The sequence below is a fragment of the Chelonia mydas genome, chromosome 4, assembly GCF_015237465.2.
Source record: "Chelonia mydas isolate rCheMyd1 chromosome 4, rCheMyd1.pri.v2, whole genome shotgun sequence".
Taxonomy (NCBI): Eukaryota; Metazoa; Chordata; order Testudines; family Cheloniidae; genus Chelonia; species Chelonia mydas.
In genome coordinates, this window is record NC_057852.1 from 28,455,127 (window position 1) to 28,474,716 (window position 19,590).

Genomic DNA, 19,590 nt, shown 5'->3' on the forward strand with positions numbered 1-19,590 from the left:
TAGGGACTCTCACTGCCATGGTAAGTCTGCTGCCATCACAGAATGAGGTTGACAACCTTAATAAGCTCTAAAAAGAGTGTAATGACTGAAGTGAAGAGAACGGACTTTGAAGATCCATCTTCATTTGTTATCTTTCATACGTTTTGATGTGTATTATTAACAGCAGGCATGGTAGGGCAGTGAGAGAAGCCAACTGGAATATTATGCCCAAAATTGGAAGCTTTAAAAGGCTTCTGATGAATTGATTCAATGTGTAATACACATTCATATTTATAACAGTCACTACGTATATACTATTTAGAAGGGACACATTTAAGAACTAATATTGTCCATACTTTGTTTTAATCTTTAAATAATTATCTTATTAGGTGGGTGGCAAGATGAAACCTGGCCTGATGGCTGGACTGCAGTGACAAGAGATGGAAAGCGGTCTGCACAGTTTGAGCACACTCTTCTGATCACAGATACTGGCTGTGAAATCTTAACTCGGCGGTCGGACAGTGTTCGTCCTCACTTCATGTCCCAGTATTAGTTTAGACTGAGCTGACGGATCTGAATATAATCTTTTGTCTCTGTACTATGCATTTTATTAAGAGTACAGAACAGAGTGGGATTTTATCATTTGTTTTGTTCTCATTGACTGTAGATAAGAGAGGAATACAGCATTTGGTATATATCTTGAAGAACCTGACCCAATGTCTGAAAAAAGGAGAGAAGTATTTAAAATATTTTCTGCTTCCTTCCTACCCACGACACTCGTACTGTATTTTTTTTATTTTTCTTCAGTTGCCCCTTTAGCACCTTTCTTTCAATCAGACCTGCAGTTGTTTGTGTCACATGCATGGTATTAGCTAGAAAGTGCAGGTTACTTTCCCACTGGGGACTTGACATGTTGGGCATCAAGTCTTTTCTCATTTCTTCAGTGTGCCCGGCTTTTGTCTGTGTATGAGTGGCACCTGGGATTTTAAGTGTTTCTCGTTCCAAAGACCTGCTTAGCTACTTCTGCAACCAATGGGCTTTGTTTATAATCAGAGAGGGGGAATTGGTACATAGAAAGAGGCACGTGTTACCAAGACTCATCTATCTTCAAATTTAGTACTTTCCCATCACTTTGCCAATTGCCTCTGCTGTAATCGAGACCTTAGACATCTCTCTTTCTGGAAATTGTTAGTGCTGATTCCCTGCTTTTGTAAAATCACGAAAATTGCTCCGGGCAAAGAGCTGCCTTTCTGAAGAGCAGTGGTTGGCAGAGTTCGGTGCTCCAAAAGTTCACTGTGAAACTGCTATTTCATACTTGACAGGGAAAGGAATGAGCCAGCTAACCAAGAAAAAAAATTATTTACAAGCTCCTGTGTGTTTTTACTGAGGGGCCTCTTCCCTAGAGATATGAGGGGAGGGGGATTGCAAAGTGAAAGACATTACAGCAAGACGAATTTCAAAACTATTTCAAAAGAATGCTCATGTCTGAGTGAAGAGGAAATGTCTTAGATACTACTGCTGCTGTATTAGCTGTTTTCTTGAATTTTAAGAAAGTTTTTAATTGAATTTTGTGCTCTTGAAAGGTGTCAGGCTGACAGGCCTGGAAAATGAAGTGCTCTGCCCTCAGACTAAATACAGTGTGGGCAGCAGTAGTGCAATTTTCCTCATGCTTCTTGACTAGCGTGCCACCCTCCTGATCTGAAAGCTGCCATCTCCAGGACTATGGGAATTGATTAGCCTCTGACCCCTTCCTCCCCTTTCTCAATCTTTAGTGTCTCTGCTGAGATTTTTTCTTTTCTGAATCAGTAATGAAAATGATTTCACCCACAGTTGCAGACCTAATGTCTGTCTTCCGTACAACACTGTAGTGCCAGAAAAACTTAAACCAATGAAGACAAATCAAACCATAAAATCATGGGCATAAAGTGCACATTTTACTAGGTGTCTGACTTCTTGTCACATAGGGAGCCTGGTCTTTGAAGGTACTGAGTGTCCTCACTTCTCATTGGCTCCAGTTAAACTTGAGGGCAGTTAATGCTTCACAAAACTGGACCCATTGTGTCACAACTAAACACGAAACTTGCCAGAAAATGTCTTCTTTTCCCACAGTGCCTCAAACCTTTATTGCTGTAAGAGTATCATTGTGATAACATTTTCATTACCTTTATTTTTAATGATACAGTAAAAAATGACCTGAGATGGTTTGTGTGCGTGCGTGTGTAGATTTTAACTAAACAGACTGCAATACTTGAGTGGAATTACCTGTGTTCAGTGCCATGTATGTAATGTATTAAGGAGATTAAAAGTCGGGATGACTATCATGGAGATTTGCTCACCATGCCAGTCACCTGAGTGGGTACAATTGTCTTGCCTTTTTTGTGTGTGCATGCATGACGGGAAGTGTTGACTTTGGCATATAAATTAAGAGTTGCAGCTTCTTTTAATGGAAACAGTATTTTCATAATATAAAATGGACATAGCATGTGTCCAGGCCTCAAAGATGCTAATTTGTTTGAACCTGTCCAAATCCCTACCATAGATGCATTTAAACCAGTTGTAGATTTAATTCCATTAATTTAACTATGTGCTAAACTTCTACAAGCATGGTTTAATACACATCTGTGTTAAGTATTTGCACCAGGAGAACTAAATAGACCAATATAACTTTAATATAGACAATCCATGATGTGCATTCTGCAGGTAAGCTACAATTAAAACAGCATTTCAGTTATCTCTGAATTAATGTTTATTATATAGTAAGGTCTAAACTTAAATTAACTTTTTGTTTAGACAGCCTCCTAGTTTATTCACCAGATAGCAAATCAATCTGAAGACCAGATCAGTTTGGCTTTTCTCCCCCACTATTTCAGTATTTTTTTCCCCCCAGTTTCTAGTAGATTTTTACATGTGTCAAATTGTAGATAACATCATTTTGGCAATTAATTGATCTTTAAATATTCATGGTAAATAGGCCCAATGGCCTGTGATGGGATGTTAGATGGAGTGGGATCTGAGTTACTATAGAGAATTCTTTCCTGGGTATCTGGCTGGTGAATCTTGCCCACATGCTCAGGGTTCAGCTGATCGCCATATTTGGGGTCGGGAAGGAATTTTCCTCCAGGGAAGACTGGAAGAGGCCCTGGGGGTTTTTCACCTTCTTCTGCAGCATGGGGCACGGGTCACTTGCTGGAGAATTCTCTGCACCTTGAAGTCTTTAAACAATGATTTGAGGACTTCAATAGCTCAGACATAGGTGAGAGGTTTATTGCAGGAGTGGGTGGGTGAGATTCTGTCGCCTGCATTGTGCAGGAGGTCAGACTAGATGATCATAATGGTCCCTTCTGACCTTAATATCTAGGAATCTATGTAGTTTTGCTTACAAATGCAGACTATATTTCTTTGTCTTCCAAATTTTGGAAATAGGTTAAATCTTATAAAAGTTACCATCTATTTAAAAAAAGTCTTGTTAAATTTCTAACAGTTTCTCTTGATTTGAAGGATCCTGCCACAAGCACAAATGTGTAGTTGCTCTGGAACTACCTTTCACCATAGTTTCCCTATACCACCTCCTTCACTCCCCAAACCACAAAAGGGGATAGGGAAACTGCTTAAATTTCCATGTAGCATTTAGCAATTTTTGCTGACTCATGTAGATATTTTCCAGAAGACAGGTTGTTCTAATTAATGCTGAAGAACAATGCACTGTAGAAAACCAAACAGATACAAGAATGACTAGAAGAGGAAGTGGAGGAAAGAGAAGCAGGGTGAACTCTCCATCCCTTACATGACTGCCATTGAAATGATTTGGCCTACAGGCTTGTATTGCTCCAAAATGGAGTTAGATTTGTCCCATAAAGTTCTTAATTGGTAAATCTTCCCTATGCTACATTTGAAGAGCAGAGTTAGTCCCTCATCAGCACTATTAGGAGAAAACCTTTTGATGATATTCCTTATCTGTTTAATTCTTCAGAAATTACTCCATTTAATAGAGTGGTCAACTGGTCAAAATATTAGGTGAGAACTTAACTATATGGCTTGTAGGCCTTTTTATTTATGATGTGGGTGGGTGGTGGTGTAAGGGGTCCCTCTTAGTAATTGTCCAGGTATGACAAAAGCTGGTTTTTTCACTAATTGAGCCAGATACTTATCTTTCTAACAATGGGGGTGAGTGGTTCTCCCCTGTCACACACTACTTACTCACACCATGATGTTTGTGTGGTAGTAAAGGCAGTGCATCCTAGAAGTTATGGATGCAATGACTTAACCAGGACTGATATCTGACTGACTTTGAAGTTGCAGGTTAAAAAACCTTGCTTGGAATGGCTCCAGTGGGCTTCTTCATTCCCTACTTTAATTTTGCCTTAGAATTAAATAGATGAAAGACCAGAGGAAGCTTTAAGTCTAACAGAACTACAGCCTAGTTATAAGTGGATCAGGTAGTTCCTACTAAAACTTCTTTGTCAGAGTGAAACCATGTTTAAACACTGAAATAAATTGCAACATCTGAACCTATAGCCAGGTGTATGGAATGATAGTGTAGGATTTACATTACAGATATCTGCTAGAAGGCCTCCAGTATATTTTATTTACTAGTGATTTGCTGACAGTTGGTTAACTGTAACACTACAGCACAGTAGACTAATTAGCCAAATGGGAAATGAAGCAGGAGTGGAACAACCAGAAAGATTCTTGTGAAGTTACCATGGGATATTCATGTTACTTAGTCCAGCCCTTAATTGATCAGATTTACTACTGATTGCTCCACACACTCATGCTAGGGCAGCAATTTATTGGCCAGGAGGAAGAAAGTAAATCCCCAATATCACTTTCTATACCATGCTCAGTTTTCCTTCAGCATTGTTGCAAGGAGTGCACTTCCCTCACCTCACTTTCAGTCAGAGCTGACTAATCACAGCCCACACAGCTGTGGCTTTGGGCCTCATACTGTATCATCATCATCACAGGTTTCAGAGTAGCAGCTGTGTTAGTCTGTATCCACAAAAAGAAAAGGAGGACTTGTGGCACCTTAGAGACTAACAAATTTATTTGAGCATAAGCTTTCGTGAGCTACAGCTCACTTCATCATCATAGAAATCTTTGACTAGTTTTAATGTTTTTTCAAAATAAAGGGTAAGTCTTAGACAAGTTTCTTTTAGAATTAGGGCTATTTACTGTAGTGGTGACAGGTTGGGTAGGTGTTGGGCCTTGATTTAAATCACCCTCTCCTGTGCCCCTGGGCTTCCACAGCAGTTAAGTTAGGACAGGAGTTTGCTCAGTCTTCTCCTTAGACTGTACTATGAAAGATAGTTAGGATAAAGTCAGCTTCAGCCTGTAGTGCAGTGTTTCACTGGCAGTTCAATCATCTGCAGAAATTAAGCTTCCCATGATAAGAATCTAGTGGCTTGAAAAAAAAAAACCTAGCTCTGAACTAATAAAACAGTGTAAATATACTCCCTTCATCCATAGGGTTCTTTGCAATGGGAGAGCTTAACTGCAACATTTAACTTTTACTGCTGATGAGCACTGCAGAAAGATCCCCCAGCATCAGGATTAGGAAGCTGCTGCAGATAACAGCTGGGTCTTCTCCCCATCCCATTTTGCATGGGGAGGGAGTTCCTCTATGCATATCTGCAACCCACAGACTTTTAGGTCTTACGTGCTCCACCTAATAACTTTTTAGAATTAGAGAAAACAAATTAATGACTAAAGGAATGAAAGTTTAAGTGGTGTTTACAAAAAAACCTATCAAGCAGCTTTAAAGATTTTGGCACTGTCAGAATTCAGGAGTGACTAGTATAGAATAAAACGTTAATTTCATGACCACAACCAGCATTAGTTTCATAACTGGATTTAGTATTTATCATTCGTCTGAGATCAGGTTACCTATGATTTAATAGAGACTATGATCCTAAAGCAGATAGTTTTCCCATCACAACTGAATTTTCTCTCCAGCTGATCCTACACCTCTTCAAAAAGCTCCATTAACTAGTAGACACAGCATAGTGCTAAGACTGGCAGGTTCCATCTTCGGGATCCTTAAAGTTTCAGGACACATCGAATGCTTGAAAAAAGACAAAAATGGGTATCAGACTTTTACCACTGTTCCTGAAATGTTACTTAATCCTACATCTCATCTAAGAGCAAGCCTCCCATCCCCTCTAGCGAATATTTCCTTTTTTAAAATTAACCAACATGACTGACCAGTTTCTCAACTGAGCCGATAATGTCTTCAGTTCCCTATGTCATACCCTTTAAATGCTTACTTCAAAGATGTAAATATGTTCTTCCACATGAAATTTAGATTTGAGACTATTTAAAAAAAAAAAAACCTATACAAGTTCTAAAGTCAATTTTCAGTATTTGACCTTTTGTCAACTGACTAATGGATGGCTTTAAATGTATTTTCTGCCCCAGCCTGAATTTAAAACAGCTTTTACTATTTAAATTTTAGAGGCTGCTCACATGAGAGCACAGAAGTGCACTAAATAGTTACAAATTGGATAGGTTTTAAGTCTCATTTCCTACAAGTTAATTGAGTAAAATTTGTGTGGGCAATGCTGTGTCTGCAGTTGTCAGTGTTAGAAAATATAAAATGTAATTACTAGTTTAAAAAAAGAGAGACCACCATGTTTTTGTCTGATTCCTATCATGTCCACCAATTGATTTTTTCCCTTCTCCATTTATTCATGCTCTTGATAGGTAAGTGACCTGGACCATTTATTAATCCGGCTTCTATTTCTAGGGGGAAAGATAGCTATTTCATACAGATTGCCTTGAAACTCAATTAGGAGTTGGATTTAAAGCTCTTACTTACTATCCTGATGAATTCCCAGTCATCTGGCCTTTGACTTACAGGCATGGAACTCATCAGCTTGGAGAACCAAACTTAATGCTATTTCTAAGACTGAAACTGGATGTTGCCTTTTCCTTTGAGTTAAACCTTCTTAGGCTCTAAGTCACAGCTATGGATTCTGCCATTGGGTCTATGGACAGGCTTTCTTCTCCTTCACATGCAAAGAGAAATGTTATATAAAATCCATAGTAGATCCAGCCTTTGCTTTATAGGGAAGAGAACCAGACCATCCCTTCCACAAAGGTTGCCAGGGATATATTATGACTGGAACAGATCCTGGACTGTATATTATGCTTTTGTGATATGTCGTTTGGCATTCACCAGGTGGCAGAATTGCTCCTGCACTGATTCACAATCTGAAAATAACGTTCATCTTTTTTCCCCCAGGCTTGCACCAAGCTCAATGAGAGCCTGTTAGCCTTTCCTGAGGAAAAGTGTTTTTTGAATTTACTTATTGCTATAGCTGAGGCTTGCTTTGCAAACAGCAGCACAATCTTGCCATTTACCTGAGCAGAGAAGAAACTCTAGGCAGGATAACATGGGCAGAGTTAAGTCACATAGCCAGTGACTGAAGGTTCTTTAGTTCCGCCTCCAGTCTCATGTTAGAGAGGGGGAAAAATCCATTGGTGAACAAGATAAGGACAGAACAAATCCAGCATGTTAATAAATGTAAACTGGACATTAACAGCCCACTACCAGATGATTGTTAATACTGAATCTAACCTAGCTATCAGCCAATTATTTAAGATACTTTGTTTGAGGAACATGAAATTCAAACCTTCTATTTAATGGAGTACAGTAGAATCTCAGTTCTCACAGGCATGGAGGTTGTTCATAACTGAACAAAATTTTGCTCTTTCAAAAGTTTACAACTGAACATTGACTTTATACAGCTTTGAAATATTATGAAGAAAAACGCTGCTTTCCCTTTATTTTTGTAGTAGTTTACATTTACCAGTGCTGTATTGTATTTGCTGTTTATTTTTTTGTCAGCTGCTGCTTGATTGTGTACTTCCAGTTCCAAATGAAGAAGGTAGCTGACTCATCAGTTTAACTCTGGTGTTTAACTCCGAGGTTCAAGTGTAATCTAAAATAATGCTAATTGTTCTGAAATAAGTTTCATTGGGATTTTAATATCCAAGTACTTTCTTTTGTTTCCTTCTCAGTCTCTACTTTTATTCTGGTTCTTGAAGTTAACTTTTTAAAATTTTTGTCCTTTATGGCTATAGTTCTTTTTTTCCCCACTTTTTGTTTCCTCCTCTGCTCAGACACCAACACTAATTTATTTTCCTTGCCTTTCCCCTGTCCCCACCCAAAACAGAAGCTGATGTTGCAGCACTGACCTAGAAACAGAGTGAGCAATTAGTTGCTCTAGGTGTGCATGAACATACTTGGTGCATAGCACTTCACACACCATATCTGAACCACAAAGGGGATGCATGGGGCGGGTGTCAGAACAACATAGCAGTGGCCTACAAACTCTTATTGAGCTATTCAATGTTACGGACATAAGACATTTAAACTTACCTCTTCCCTGCATGCAGCAGTTCAAAAGCCTCATTAATTTTGTCAAAAGGTAGCGTGTGAGTCACAAATTCATCAACTTTGATCTTTTTTGACATGTATTCAGCCACCAGCTTTGGTACACTTTCTACACTCTTCCAACCTGAAAAAAACAAACAACTTTTTTTCCCCCCCCGTAAATCAAAACCATACTAGGGTATAAATAGAGGAAATAAAATATCAACCCTACCCCTCAATAGTATTAATCATTAAAGCTTAGTTTTCTTGGTATGAGAGAGATCCTAGGATCATGTCATAATATCCATACCCATCTGCCTGTAGAATAACACTGGAGTAAAGAATGCAAGAGTACAGCTAAAATGACCAGTTAAAATGGAGGGCCTCATTTGCAAAGTGCATTACCTTTCACTGCAGGGATGTGTGTTCAATGTCTAGCTGAGATCACCTCAGAAAACTGTGCTCAGCCCTCTTCCTGGTCTACATTTATGTATTTTATAACTAGACCACAGCAGAGTTTTGTATGCACGGAAAAGAGTTGTATAAAAGTGGCACTTTGTGAAGACTCCAGCAGCTTTTCATTCCTGAATTATGTCTAAACAGTTTCTTCTTAAAGGATCCCCTTTTACTGTCTAAAACCACCCCCTTCCCCACCAGCTGTGCATCCTCACAACAGAGCTCAACAATTCTATTTGCTCAGTGATTAAACAGGGCAGTTACTTACACAAACATGTTTACATTATTCCCCATTTCCCAGGTGAGCAGCTCTTGTTATTTGCACCTCAACCATGATACAGCTATAGAACTGCACAGAAGAAATTCTCCCCTTATGGCTGCTACTTGCATTTTAAATTCATAATATGCAACAGAAGGATGATCATTCACAGCTTGTCTGTGGGGGATAGTTATTTATAAAAGGTTATATTTGAAAAGCTAGTGTAGCATTCATTAAGAATGACTTGATAGGAACCAGTTTCTTGTACAACCACAGAGGAAGACAGTACTTTATCCCTCTTTTAGAAGACAGATCATCAGTGTGCCAGAAAGATACCTCCAAAGGCAGTTCCTTTCCACGTGCGACCCGTTACTAGCTGGAAGGGACGGGTAGAGATCTCCTGACCAGAAGCAGCTACTCCAACTATCACGCTGACTCCCCAGCCTTTGTGACAGGATTCCAAGGCAGCCCTCTTCAAACAGAAAGAAAGCTAATCACTGCTAAGAAGAATCTATTATATAGATGCTATATAGCCCCACAGAGATTTCATTTTTTTAACATTGAGCATGTCAGCGATGCTGTACCTAGTTAAGAAAAAAAATTCTGACAAGTATATATAATTTAATTGGTAAAATGGCCAATATTCCTACACCTTGCCCCACACTTTTGTTTTTAAAACACTTATAGTGCATTCCCATCTCCCACATGGAGTCTGTCCATTTCAATGGATGCTGGATTGTACTTAGAAAGAACAAGCTGGTCTACACTGTTACTGAAAGAATTAGGAAAACATTCCACCTAGCAATATTGTAATTAGGGTATTAAGTTTGTCATCTGGGAGGAAAGGTGAAAATGTGAAGTCACAGGGAGTCTATTTGCTGATATTTTGTTTTTCAGCTCTGCTAAGGTTTGCATGACTAATTTTCTTCCATAATTATATTTTAGAACATAAAGGAGCTGTGTTTTCCACCTAAGCAGTAGACTTGTCTTTCATTTTATAATTAGGATTGGTTGAAATGGACTCTTAGTCTACTATATAAAAATTACCAGGCTACTCTCAACAGAAAAGAAATGATAGAATACTCCCTTGTAAACAGAAAGGAGCTTGTCTTTCTTTTAAGGTTATTAACTATCCCAAGTTGTAGTTAAACTTCCCTTTCAGTACTGCTATGTGCACGCTTACCATGACACCAACATTCCCAATGCACTCAAAAGAGTAGTCCACTCCACCATCAGTAAGCTCAACCAGCGCCTCCTGTATGGGCTTCTTAAAGTCCTGAGGGTTGATGCACTCAGTGGCTCCAAACTCTTTAGCCTTGGCAAATTTATCTTTGTTGAGATCAATGCCGATGATCCGGGAAGCTCCAGCCACTTTACAGCCCATAATAACTGCCAGCCCAACTCCTCCCAATCCAAAGATGGCACAGGTAGAACCAGGTTCCACCTAACAGAGCAAGAGAAATCTGTTCAGGAGGGAGGAAAGAAAAAACACATCCTTCCACATGTATGAGAAATACAGATTATTTATATATTAAGAAAAATAGAGAACAAAAATCCAAAATTGCAAGTCATCATCACTCAGATGTAGGGAAGTATGCCAGAGATTTTTTTATGAATTGTTTTTGAAGGGCTGTAACGGGCTAAGTTTACTCCTTACCCAAAAGGTGGGTAATGGCTCGGTAATGGCTAGAACAGTGGGAAGTCCGCCCCCCCCAAACAAAGCGGGAGCACCTGCCACATAATAGGATGGTAGCATGAGAACAGGTGGAAGCAGAGAGAGATCACTGTATCAAAGGGAATATTTAAAGCAACTTTACAACATTGTCAATATGTACAAGTCTGTCCTTACTATAAGGTAACCCCAACTGACCAATAATACCCATCCACAAACAAATTCCTGAACAGTTCAAGGTGGCTCCTCGCCACAGCCACTTGCCTCCATCAAGACATGCTTCCTCTACCCCACTCTGCACAAAGAGAGCTGGGAGAAGGAGAAACAGGGTTTTTGATCTGACTTCGTCTGCTGAGGCTAAACAGGTGGGAAGCCCAGGCCGATCTTCCCGTTTCCTACTTGGTCCGGCTCCTTGTCAGATTTGGCAATGGAAAAGGAAGGAAGGAAGTGGTGAGCACATGTCCTTTCTCCCTCTGCCCACTCAGCGGCTGTTCCTCTGGTCTTACTTTCTCCAAGCCCAGCCTTAACAGATTTTCATTACAGTACTTTTACTGTCATTAGCCACAGGTATGGGGGAGAGAGAGTGATCAGCCAGATCCCGTACCTGGGCAGTGTTGAGGACGGCTCCGTAACCTGTTGAAATTCCACAGCCCAACAGGCAAACTTTATCCAAAGGAGCTGCAGCATCGATTTTAGCCACAGAGATATCCGCTACAACGGTGTATTCAGAGAAGGTGCTAGTCCCCATGAAGTGGTAAATCTGCTTCCCTTTGCAGGTGAACCTGCTGGTACCGTCAGGCATCAGTCCTTTTCCTTGGGTAACTCTGAAAAAAACACAGTACAACAAATGATATTTAATACAGTGTCACAGAAAGTGACAGGAGAGAGTCTAGGAAGTGACTGTTAATTTTCACCAAGTGGTACAGTTCCTGAACGGTGCATGGAGATTCAGTTACATGATTACCCGCAGAGTAAAAATTTTGAAGACATTTAAGTAAAACTTGAGTTCATGAAAGTTAGAGACAACAGGTGTGTTGCAGTCTTTCTACCGACTTTAACAGGCTTTGGATCAGGTTCCAAGGCCTCAATTCATCGAAGTTCTTAAGATGCATTTGGCTTCAGTGGGACGTAAGCACTTTAAGTGCTTTGATAAAGCAGGACCTAATAGCGCTCTGACACAGACATTCAGGAAACCACACATTGCATATAAACCATAACTGACCTTTCTAACACACCCCAGTCCTGCCCCACTGTATCCTCTCTCCTTTTAGTCCCAGGGTATGCCTACGCTGCAATCGTGCGGTGTGATTTGCAATTTGTGCACTTATACCTGAACTAGTTTTAATCTCGCTACTTTGGGTATCCGGGCAGTGAAGCTGAGGCAGCCCAGGCTTCAGCATGGGGTAGTCACCCAAGTAGCTACTCAGGGTTCTGAGCAGGCTAGTTTACCTGCCTAGAGGCACGTACTGCCGTGGCTTCACTGCTACTGGTTCCCTAGCTAGTCTTAATCAAGCTAGCTTGGGTACGTTTAGATGAGCTTAAAAAAAAAACCAATCACATCCTGTGATTGCAGTGTAGATATACCCCAAGTCTCTGCTGAGCAGCCTCTGCCAATCCCATCACAGTGGATAGTGGTTTTGTGACAGGCATGAATGGAAACTATGAGGTCATGCTAGTGTTTACTTGCGATTTAATCTGAGTCTGCTAAAATGGTAGCCACTATTACTGCTGGAGCTCTGCTGCTGGCTGAGTGGCTTACATCAGTAGTTCTCAACCTGGGGATACGCAGAGGGTTTCCAGGGGGTACATCAACTCATCTAATTATCACCTAGTTTTACAACAGGCTACATAAAAAGCACTAGCGAAGTCCGTTCAGACTAAAATTTCATATGATGACTTGTTCATACTGCTCTATAGACTACACGCTGAAATGTAAGCACAATATTTATATTTCAATTGATTTATCTAATGGTAAAAATGAGAAAGTGAGCAATTTTTCAGTAATAGTGTGCTGTGACCCTTCTGTATTTTTGTCCACTTTTGTAAGCAAGTAATTTAAGTGAGGTGAAACTTGGGGTACACAAGATAAATCAGACTCTTGAAAGGGGTACAGTGGTCTGGGAAGATTGAGAGCCACTGGCTTACATGACTGAGATCTAAACATGCGACTACTTAGCAAAGGCTAACTGAAGTGCATCACATTTTAGGACAAAGACCTTTTAAAGTGTAGAAAACAGTCTGTGATTCTTGTTTACAAAGGGAGAACTACTTGTTCCTTGGGTTGAAGATATTGACCACAGAGAGTTGTTTTTTCCCCATTCAAAGGGCAATAATTTTCTACGATAAACTACCACTTGAATCAAACAGAATTTTGAATACATCCTCGCTTACTAGATACCCTGACAAATGATAGTATTTGTGGCATAGTATCACAGCCACACACAAAGAAGTGAATTTAAGTAAGGCCAGAAAAGACGACAACAACAAAAAAACCACTACTGCTAAGCCTTGAAAGGAGGGGGGGAAAAAATGGGTATTGCATAACAAACCTAAAACATGCATCTTTCCAACTAAATGACCTTGCTCTGCATTTGATCTGATGTTACCTGAATTCAGAACAATTTGATACAAATTCAGTTAACTTTGTTACAAAAGTAAGCGTACACTGAACAATTATTATTCTGTGTGTATCAAGAAAAAAAGTGCACCAACCTTATCTTTTGGCAGAGATTGGTTTTAGGGTTCAAACAGAATTTGCATTCTCCACATTGTGGGACGTACAGTGGGATGACTGTGTCACCTAGAGAACATAACGAGAGAAACATTTCATATGACTAGCTGTTTAAAGACTGAAAGGACAGTATGTCAGAACATACACACATTTGGTACGTGGTCAAATGTAACATGGTCAATACTATGAAATTTTAATGGGGGCAATAATTCATGCATTCTTATTTGTGCATTTGAAATCTCCAAAATGCTTTCAAATATAGAATGACAATATACAGGTTTTGTAAAGTGCGTTGTATAAAAAACCCTGATTCATCTCATGTCTGAGTAAACGATCAATTTCCATCTAAAGTTAAACAAGAACAAATAGGAACAAAGATGTAAAACCTATATGGAAAAACCAGTGTATTTACACAGCTGTTATCTCTAATTGTTCAACTGGTTAAAAACAACTGACACTTTTAGAACACAAACTGAATTCAAATAGTTTCTTCATAAAGTATTACATAATAACCCTGTAAACTATTCTCTTCTGAAGAGTAAACCAAGAGCACATTAGTTAGTTTAGTACTGGACCACCCGCATGAAGGAAAACTTTAGGCAGGTGTAGCCCAAAAAAACCCATCACAGCAGCTCATCAATTCTGCTTTTCAGTGGACAAGTCTCAGCAATTTATTCCATTGAAGCAAGATTTCCAAAGAAACTAGAAAAAGCGCTTGTGAAGACCAAATGTTTTCTTACCTGGTTTTAATTTAGTTACTCCTTCCCCAACACTCTCCACAATTCCTGCTCCTTCGTGACCCAAGATCACTGGGAAACACCCCTCAGGATCAGCACCACTCAGCGTATAGGCATCTGTGTGACAGACTGCAGTGGCAACCACCTAAAGGAATATTATAATCTGAAATATTCTGGAGGTAATGAAGGAGAATCTAAAGAGATAACTGGTATTGAAATATTTTTCCTGGTCAGTAATCCAAGACTAATGCTAGGATGAATTCACTGATTCTGAAGTCTTTTGTAGTAGTTTAACCAAAGTGTTTTTAGCTCCGGCAACTCACAAGAGATACTGGACCTGAAAAAATAATCACATTGCTTTGATCTCTGTTTGTTTCTCATCTCTTCAGTTCGGACATGAAATTGGCAGCTGCTGGCTCAAGATCTGCTAAAGCCAGTGCTCTATGCCATTTGAAAACAATATGGTACCCCAGATTTCAAATGGGATCAATCTCCAACAGTGAAAAAAATCACCCCGTACAGAGGGTCCATATAACATTATAAGCACTCAAAAATCCAATTTAAGTTCTTAATAGAAGTCTTAAGCAGCACACAGGACCTCATGTGGACTCTTTTCATCGAGGCACATTGCATCCTATATATTAGTTTGGGAGATACTGCCTATTAGAAGTCATTAGAATCAGAAGTGAAGATCTGGAGCATGCAAGATGCTAATCACAGTGATGAGTTTAAGGTCTGATAAATTATGACCTAAAATGGCTAGCACTGAATGTCCCATACAATTTGAAAAATTAAAATAAATAAATGAGATGAGATTTCATTGGGATAAAGCACGTTTTTCCTCGCTCAGATGGTTTAAAATGGCCACTGATCCCTCAGAATAGCAGTGATTTTTAGGCTTTGGCCCATGATCAAAATAAGTGTTAGGCCTCAGACCAGCAGCCATTTCATTTTATGCCACCCCAAAAACCAGACACCATTCTTTTCTTTTGAGTCTGACTTAGGTTTCAAACAAACAGATAACACAAACTCTATAAATTCAACATTTTTGTCCTACAAGGGCAAACAAATTATTCACCTCTATTATTTGGCCTCCCAAAATACAAACTGTAAAGCCAGCAACAAACATTCGCTTAAGTTACCTTAATACGGACTTCATGTGCTTTTGGTGGCGCAACCTCCACCTCTTCTATAGAGAGTGGTTTACCTGCCTCCCAGGCAACAGCAGCCTTGCATTTAATAACCTAAATGAGAAAGAAGAACAGAGTTATTGCACTGTTCATTTATAATAATTCTTGTTCAGTGGAGGGAACAAAGAAAAGAAAGGCTACTATTTTTTTGAAATAATCCCAGATATGAAGTTATGGGTGAGATCCAACCCTCAACTCCCAATGACTTTAGAACAAAGGGACAGTTGCCCTACATTTGCTTTCAGGAACTTAAACAAGAACCACCAGATCTGGACTTAAAGTGTTATTTTAGTACTTTGAAGACAGTACGTTGTGGTAATGGGGGAGGTGGGGGGTGCCATATGAAGAATGTTAGATAATGCTAGTGACATTTTAAAATAAACAATCAGCATTTATGTGAGGCACATGGTATTTTTCTATAGCTAGTGCCAGCAGTACACACAATCAAGATTACAAAACTTGGAAAATTTAGTTAAGCCATCTGTCTCACATAAGAGTTTGGATCAACACAGAGGTCAATCTGTTGCCCCACACCCAGCCCGCTCCTATTGTGGCTTTCTACAGCGGACTATATGTGGCCAGCACAGAGAACCTTTATGCAATGTATAGGGGATGCACAGATACTTCTGCGTGACCACTCTGTCAGCAGAACTGCCCACAACCAAGGCTCTGTGTAGGCTTCAGCATCACAGATGAATTTCATCCTAAAAACCACACTGCATTTATTTATCTAGAGAAGCTCTCTTTTTCAATTAAGAAGGGTAGAAACATTTTGAAGATAAACAAAACTTAGATTCTTGAAAACAACATTTTTTAGAATCAATGGCTCCAATTCTGCCTCCAGTTACATGGATGCACTTCCAACTGAGAAAGTCAGCATAGGAGTTACATCCATATCACCAAGAGCAGAATTGGGTCCTGTGAGAATGAGGATCTGGAATGCTCTTAGATTTCCCTTTCTAAAAAAGTCTTATGAGCTTCAGTTCCATTGTCTGAGGAGCTATGGAAAAATCTTATGCAGGTAGTACATCTGTTAACTTAAATTATTTTCCTTTTTAACCACACAAGACAGCATCTTTTTCAGGAAAATGCTACATGCAATAGGTTGCCACAGAACACAGAGGCCTGTTCTAATGAATTCTGAAGCTGAATTTAAGGCCTTGTCTACACAGGGAAATTGACTGGCATAGCTATAGCTATTGCTTTGTGAGCAGAGTAATTATTCCAAAGTGCCAACATGGGGAGCTATCCAAAAATAGTTACCTTATACTGGAATAGTCATTACAATCAATTTCCCCCAAGCATAAAAGCCTTTGTTACTTCTTTACCAGCCCTTTTCACAAACTTAAGGCTAGTTTATTTGCATTATTGTGTGTATGCATATAATAAATGTGATATATTAACTCTGGGAAAGCAGCTGCATAGAAACCAACAAGTTACACTGCTTTGCAGTGCTTAATGCTTTGATTAAACTCCTGAAAGTTTGCCAGGAAATCTAGTCAATTTCTAGGGATCAAAGTACAAGAGGAATTGTTAACCTGTAAATAACTTGGGAGTTTTCAGTTAAGCCTTTTTCCACATTATGAAAGCTGATTCATTCTCTCAGATTAAATGTGAGCATTTAAGAGTAAATGTTTTCAAAATGTGCATGGGTATAGGTTATTTAAATAAAGAGAAGGCTTAAAAATAAAAGTTATAGAATAGACTTAGACTTTCCTAGTTGGCTGGGAACATTCAATGAACAAACATTACACCTCTACCTTTTTTATTGTCAATTTAAGAAGTTCCTAGTTTTTCCTACATAAATACCTCTAAAAATAAAAAGCAAAAAAGGATAAGACAACTCAACAGATATGATAAGATGTTGCAGAAGGCTCATTCCAAGTACCTCTCAGTCTACAACATGCTGTTCAGTCTAAAAGTGTAGCCTTTATGGAGGACACTTGAAATAATAAGTAGTTAATGTTTATCCAGGCCCCCGGAATATTAAAAAGTGAAATTAGGGTATCAATGTGTTGTTAAGAAATTATTAGGCTGAAATTTAATTTTCTGTTGCTTCATTGAAAGGTCCGAAGACAACAATTGAAAAAGATTATTTGCTGTATTTTTCTTGTTTTTCATTACAGATATTAGCATCAAAACAGTATATTTGTTAATTCAATCAAGCTAGCCCTCCAAACGCACAATCATCTTCTGTTTATGCCATTACAGCTGAGCCCACTACAACGGTTGTAGAAGTTGCATCTTATCTTGGAAGGGTTGGTAGATAGGACAAGCTTTCACTGTCTGGGCAATCATTTACTTGTTTGGCCTACTCAGACAGACTGGTGATGTAGGTTGTAGTTGAGGGGAAGAAAGCAGGGTGTAGAGTTATACTCTCAAGAGATTTTGCAATAGTTATGTGAAATGGCCAACTCATTGTCACTGTGTGAACAGTACCTGATGATCTTATAGTTGTAAAGCACCAGTTCTCAAACTGTGGGCCAGGACCCCAAAGTGGTCGTGATCCTGTTTTAATGGGGTTGCCAGGGCTGGCTTAGGCTTGCTGAGGCCTGGGCCGAAACTCAAGCTCAAGCCCCACCACCTGGGGCCGAAGCCCTTGGGCTTCAGCTTTGGCACCCCCAACCGGGGAGCAGGACTTGTGCGGGCTCAGGCTTCAGTCCCTTCTCCTGGGGTCCTGTAGTAATTTTTGTTGTCAGAAGGGGGTCGCAGTGCAATGAAATTTGAGAACCCCTGAGGGATAGATTGATATACCAATCTTTTTCACAGCAACCACACAGGCAGATGAGAGTAACAAGTTTCCCAACTAATTATGTACCCAGCCTTCCAGACTGATGTATACATATTTACCCTGTTAGGGCAAACACATTTATAATGATCATAGTTCTTCTTCGGAGTCAAGAATGCATGAATATTTCTCCTTGATCTTATCTGTGCAAGGCTACTTGTCAGCTTAGGCCTGCACTCCTGCAGACACATACAGGAATAACTTTATGCATGTGTAACAAGGAGTCCGGTGGCACTTTATGCGTGTGTGCAATTCTATTGAACTCACTGGGGCTTCAGATCATAAGCTCTTTGGGACAGGACCATGGCTTTGAACACAGCACCCATGATCCCAACCGGGGTCTTTGCGCGCCCCCATAACAGAAATGATAGATGATAAAGTCCATGCTGTACTCTACACGATGCTGTGTGCTTGCATCGCAAAGCTTAAGGAAGAACAACAGCACAATTTAACCGCATGCGATGGACCCTTATGTAAGGACATCCTCGATGTCCAGCTTCCGGTACTGTGATTTACGGAAAACGCCTGCTTGCTCTAAAACCCCGGGCAACTCCAGCGCGAGCAGCCCCAAGGGCCTTGCAAGCCCCAGCTCCAAGCAGGTCGCCTGCTGAGCGTGCGGATCAGACGAGCCCAGCGGGGAAGCTGGGACGCGGCCCTCCTGCACGGCAGCCTCCCGCCTTCCGGCGCGCTGCCGGCCCAGCAGCCCGCTTCGCCGCCCGCTCGAGCCCCCCGCGCCCGGAGCTGCCCGGGAACGTTCCACGCCCCTTACCGCGCTCGCCATGGGCCCCCGCTGCCGGTCCTCCCCCGCCGTCCCGCCAAGCGCGCTCAGCAAAGCGGCCGCCCGAGCCGGTGCATGCGCGCTCGCTGCCGCTGGAGCCGCCTCTTGAGGGCTGGGCGACAGGCTGCCGCTTCCGCTTATGGCGATGGCTGGAGCGTCGCCCCGCCGGCGAGGCGCCGGGCTGCTGCCCGTTTGCTTGCAGCCGTCGCCCCAGAGCGGTAGGAAGCGTCAGGTGCAGGGGAGTCTGCAGTGCAGCTGCATGGGCCCCGCGAAGTCTCTCTGTGTTTGAATTGTCCGCAGGGGCCGGACGCTAAAAAGTTCCCCGGGGGAGGAGGGAAAACGTGACCCCCCCCCACTAGTCCTAGTCCTCGTTTGTCCCCGGGCCGCGTGGCTGTTGTTGCAATTGTGCATCCGATATATTAGAACTCACACCTACATCTATGAATTGTGATTTTTATGCATTTTTCAATTCATAGAATATCGGGGTTGGAAGGGACCTCAGGAGGTCATCTAGTCCAACCCCTTCCTCAAAGCAGGGCCAATCCCCCAATTTTTGCCCCAGAGCCCTAAATCGCCCCCTCAGGGATTGAGCTCACAGCCCTGGGTTTAGCAGGCCAATGCCACAA

At 40.8% G+C, this 19,590-nt stretch overlaps 2 protein-coding genes across 3 annotated transcripts in view; one reads left to right on the forward strand and one right to left on the reverse strand.

Moving 5' to 3' along the window:
* METAP1 (methionyl aminopeptidase 1) overlaps nucleotides 1-2,341 on the forward strand; it is a 41,154-nt gene extending 38,813 nt beyond the window's left edge. For both annotated transcript variants that reach the window (XM_007063015.4, XM_037896951.1), the window contains one exon: nucleotides 369-2,341. In XM_007063015.4, the coding sequence (XP_007063077.2) occupies nucleotides 369-532 (164 nt within the window). In that variant the 3' untranslated portion in view covers nucleotides 533-2,341. The remainder of the gene's footprint in view (nucleotides 1-368) is intronic.
* On the reverse strand, nucleotides 1,892-19,246 carry LOC102946787 (alcohol dehydrogenase class-3). The gene is made up of 9 exons (XM_037896952.2): nucleotides 18,956-19,246; nucleotides 15,351-15,452; nucleotides 14,212-14,353; nucleotides 13,453-13,540; nucleotides 11,345-11,564; nucleotides 10,252-10,512; nucleotides 9,405-9,540; nucleotides 8,360-8,498; nucleotides 1,892-6,040 (listed from the first exon to the last, which is right to left on the reverse strand). Exons 1-9 carry the CDS (start codon nucleotides 18,965-18,967, stop codon nucleotides 6,016-6,018), a joined length of 1,125 nt encoding a protein of 374 aa, XP_037752880.1. The 5' UTR covers nucleotides 18,968-19,246; the 3' UTR covers nucleotides 1,892-6,015.
* Between the last annotated feature and the right edge of the window lie 344 nt (nucleotides 19,247-19,590).

Bases quoted from the DNA above. Each gene is read 5' to 3' on its own strand.
- LOC102946787 (XM_037896952.2), bottom strand. The intron at 11,565-13,452 runs GTTGGTGCACTT...TGTTTTTTTCAG, and splicing joins AATCTCTGCCAAAAGATAAG to AGTTACCCAAGGAAAAGGAC. The intron at 10,513-11,344 runs GTACGGGATCTG...TTGCTCTGTTAG, and splicing joins CCGTCCTCAACACTGCCCAG to GTGGAACCTGGTTCTACCTG.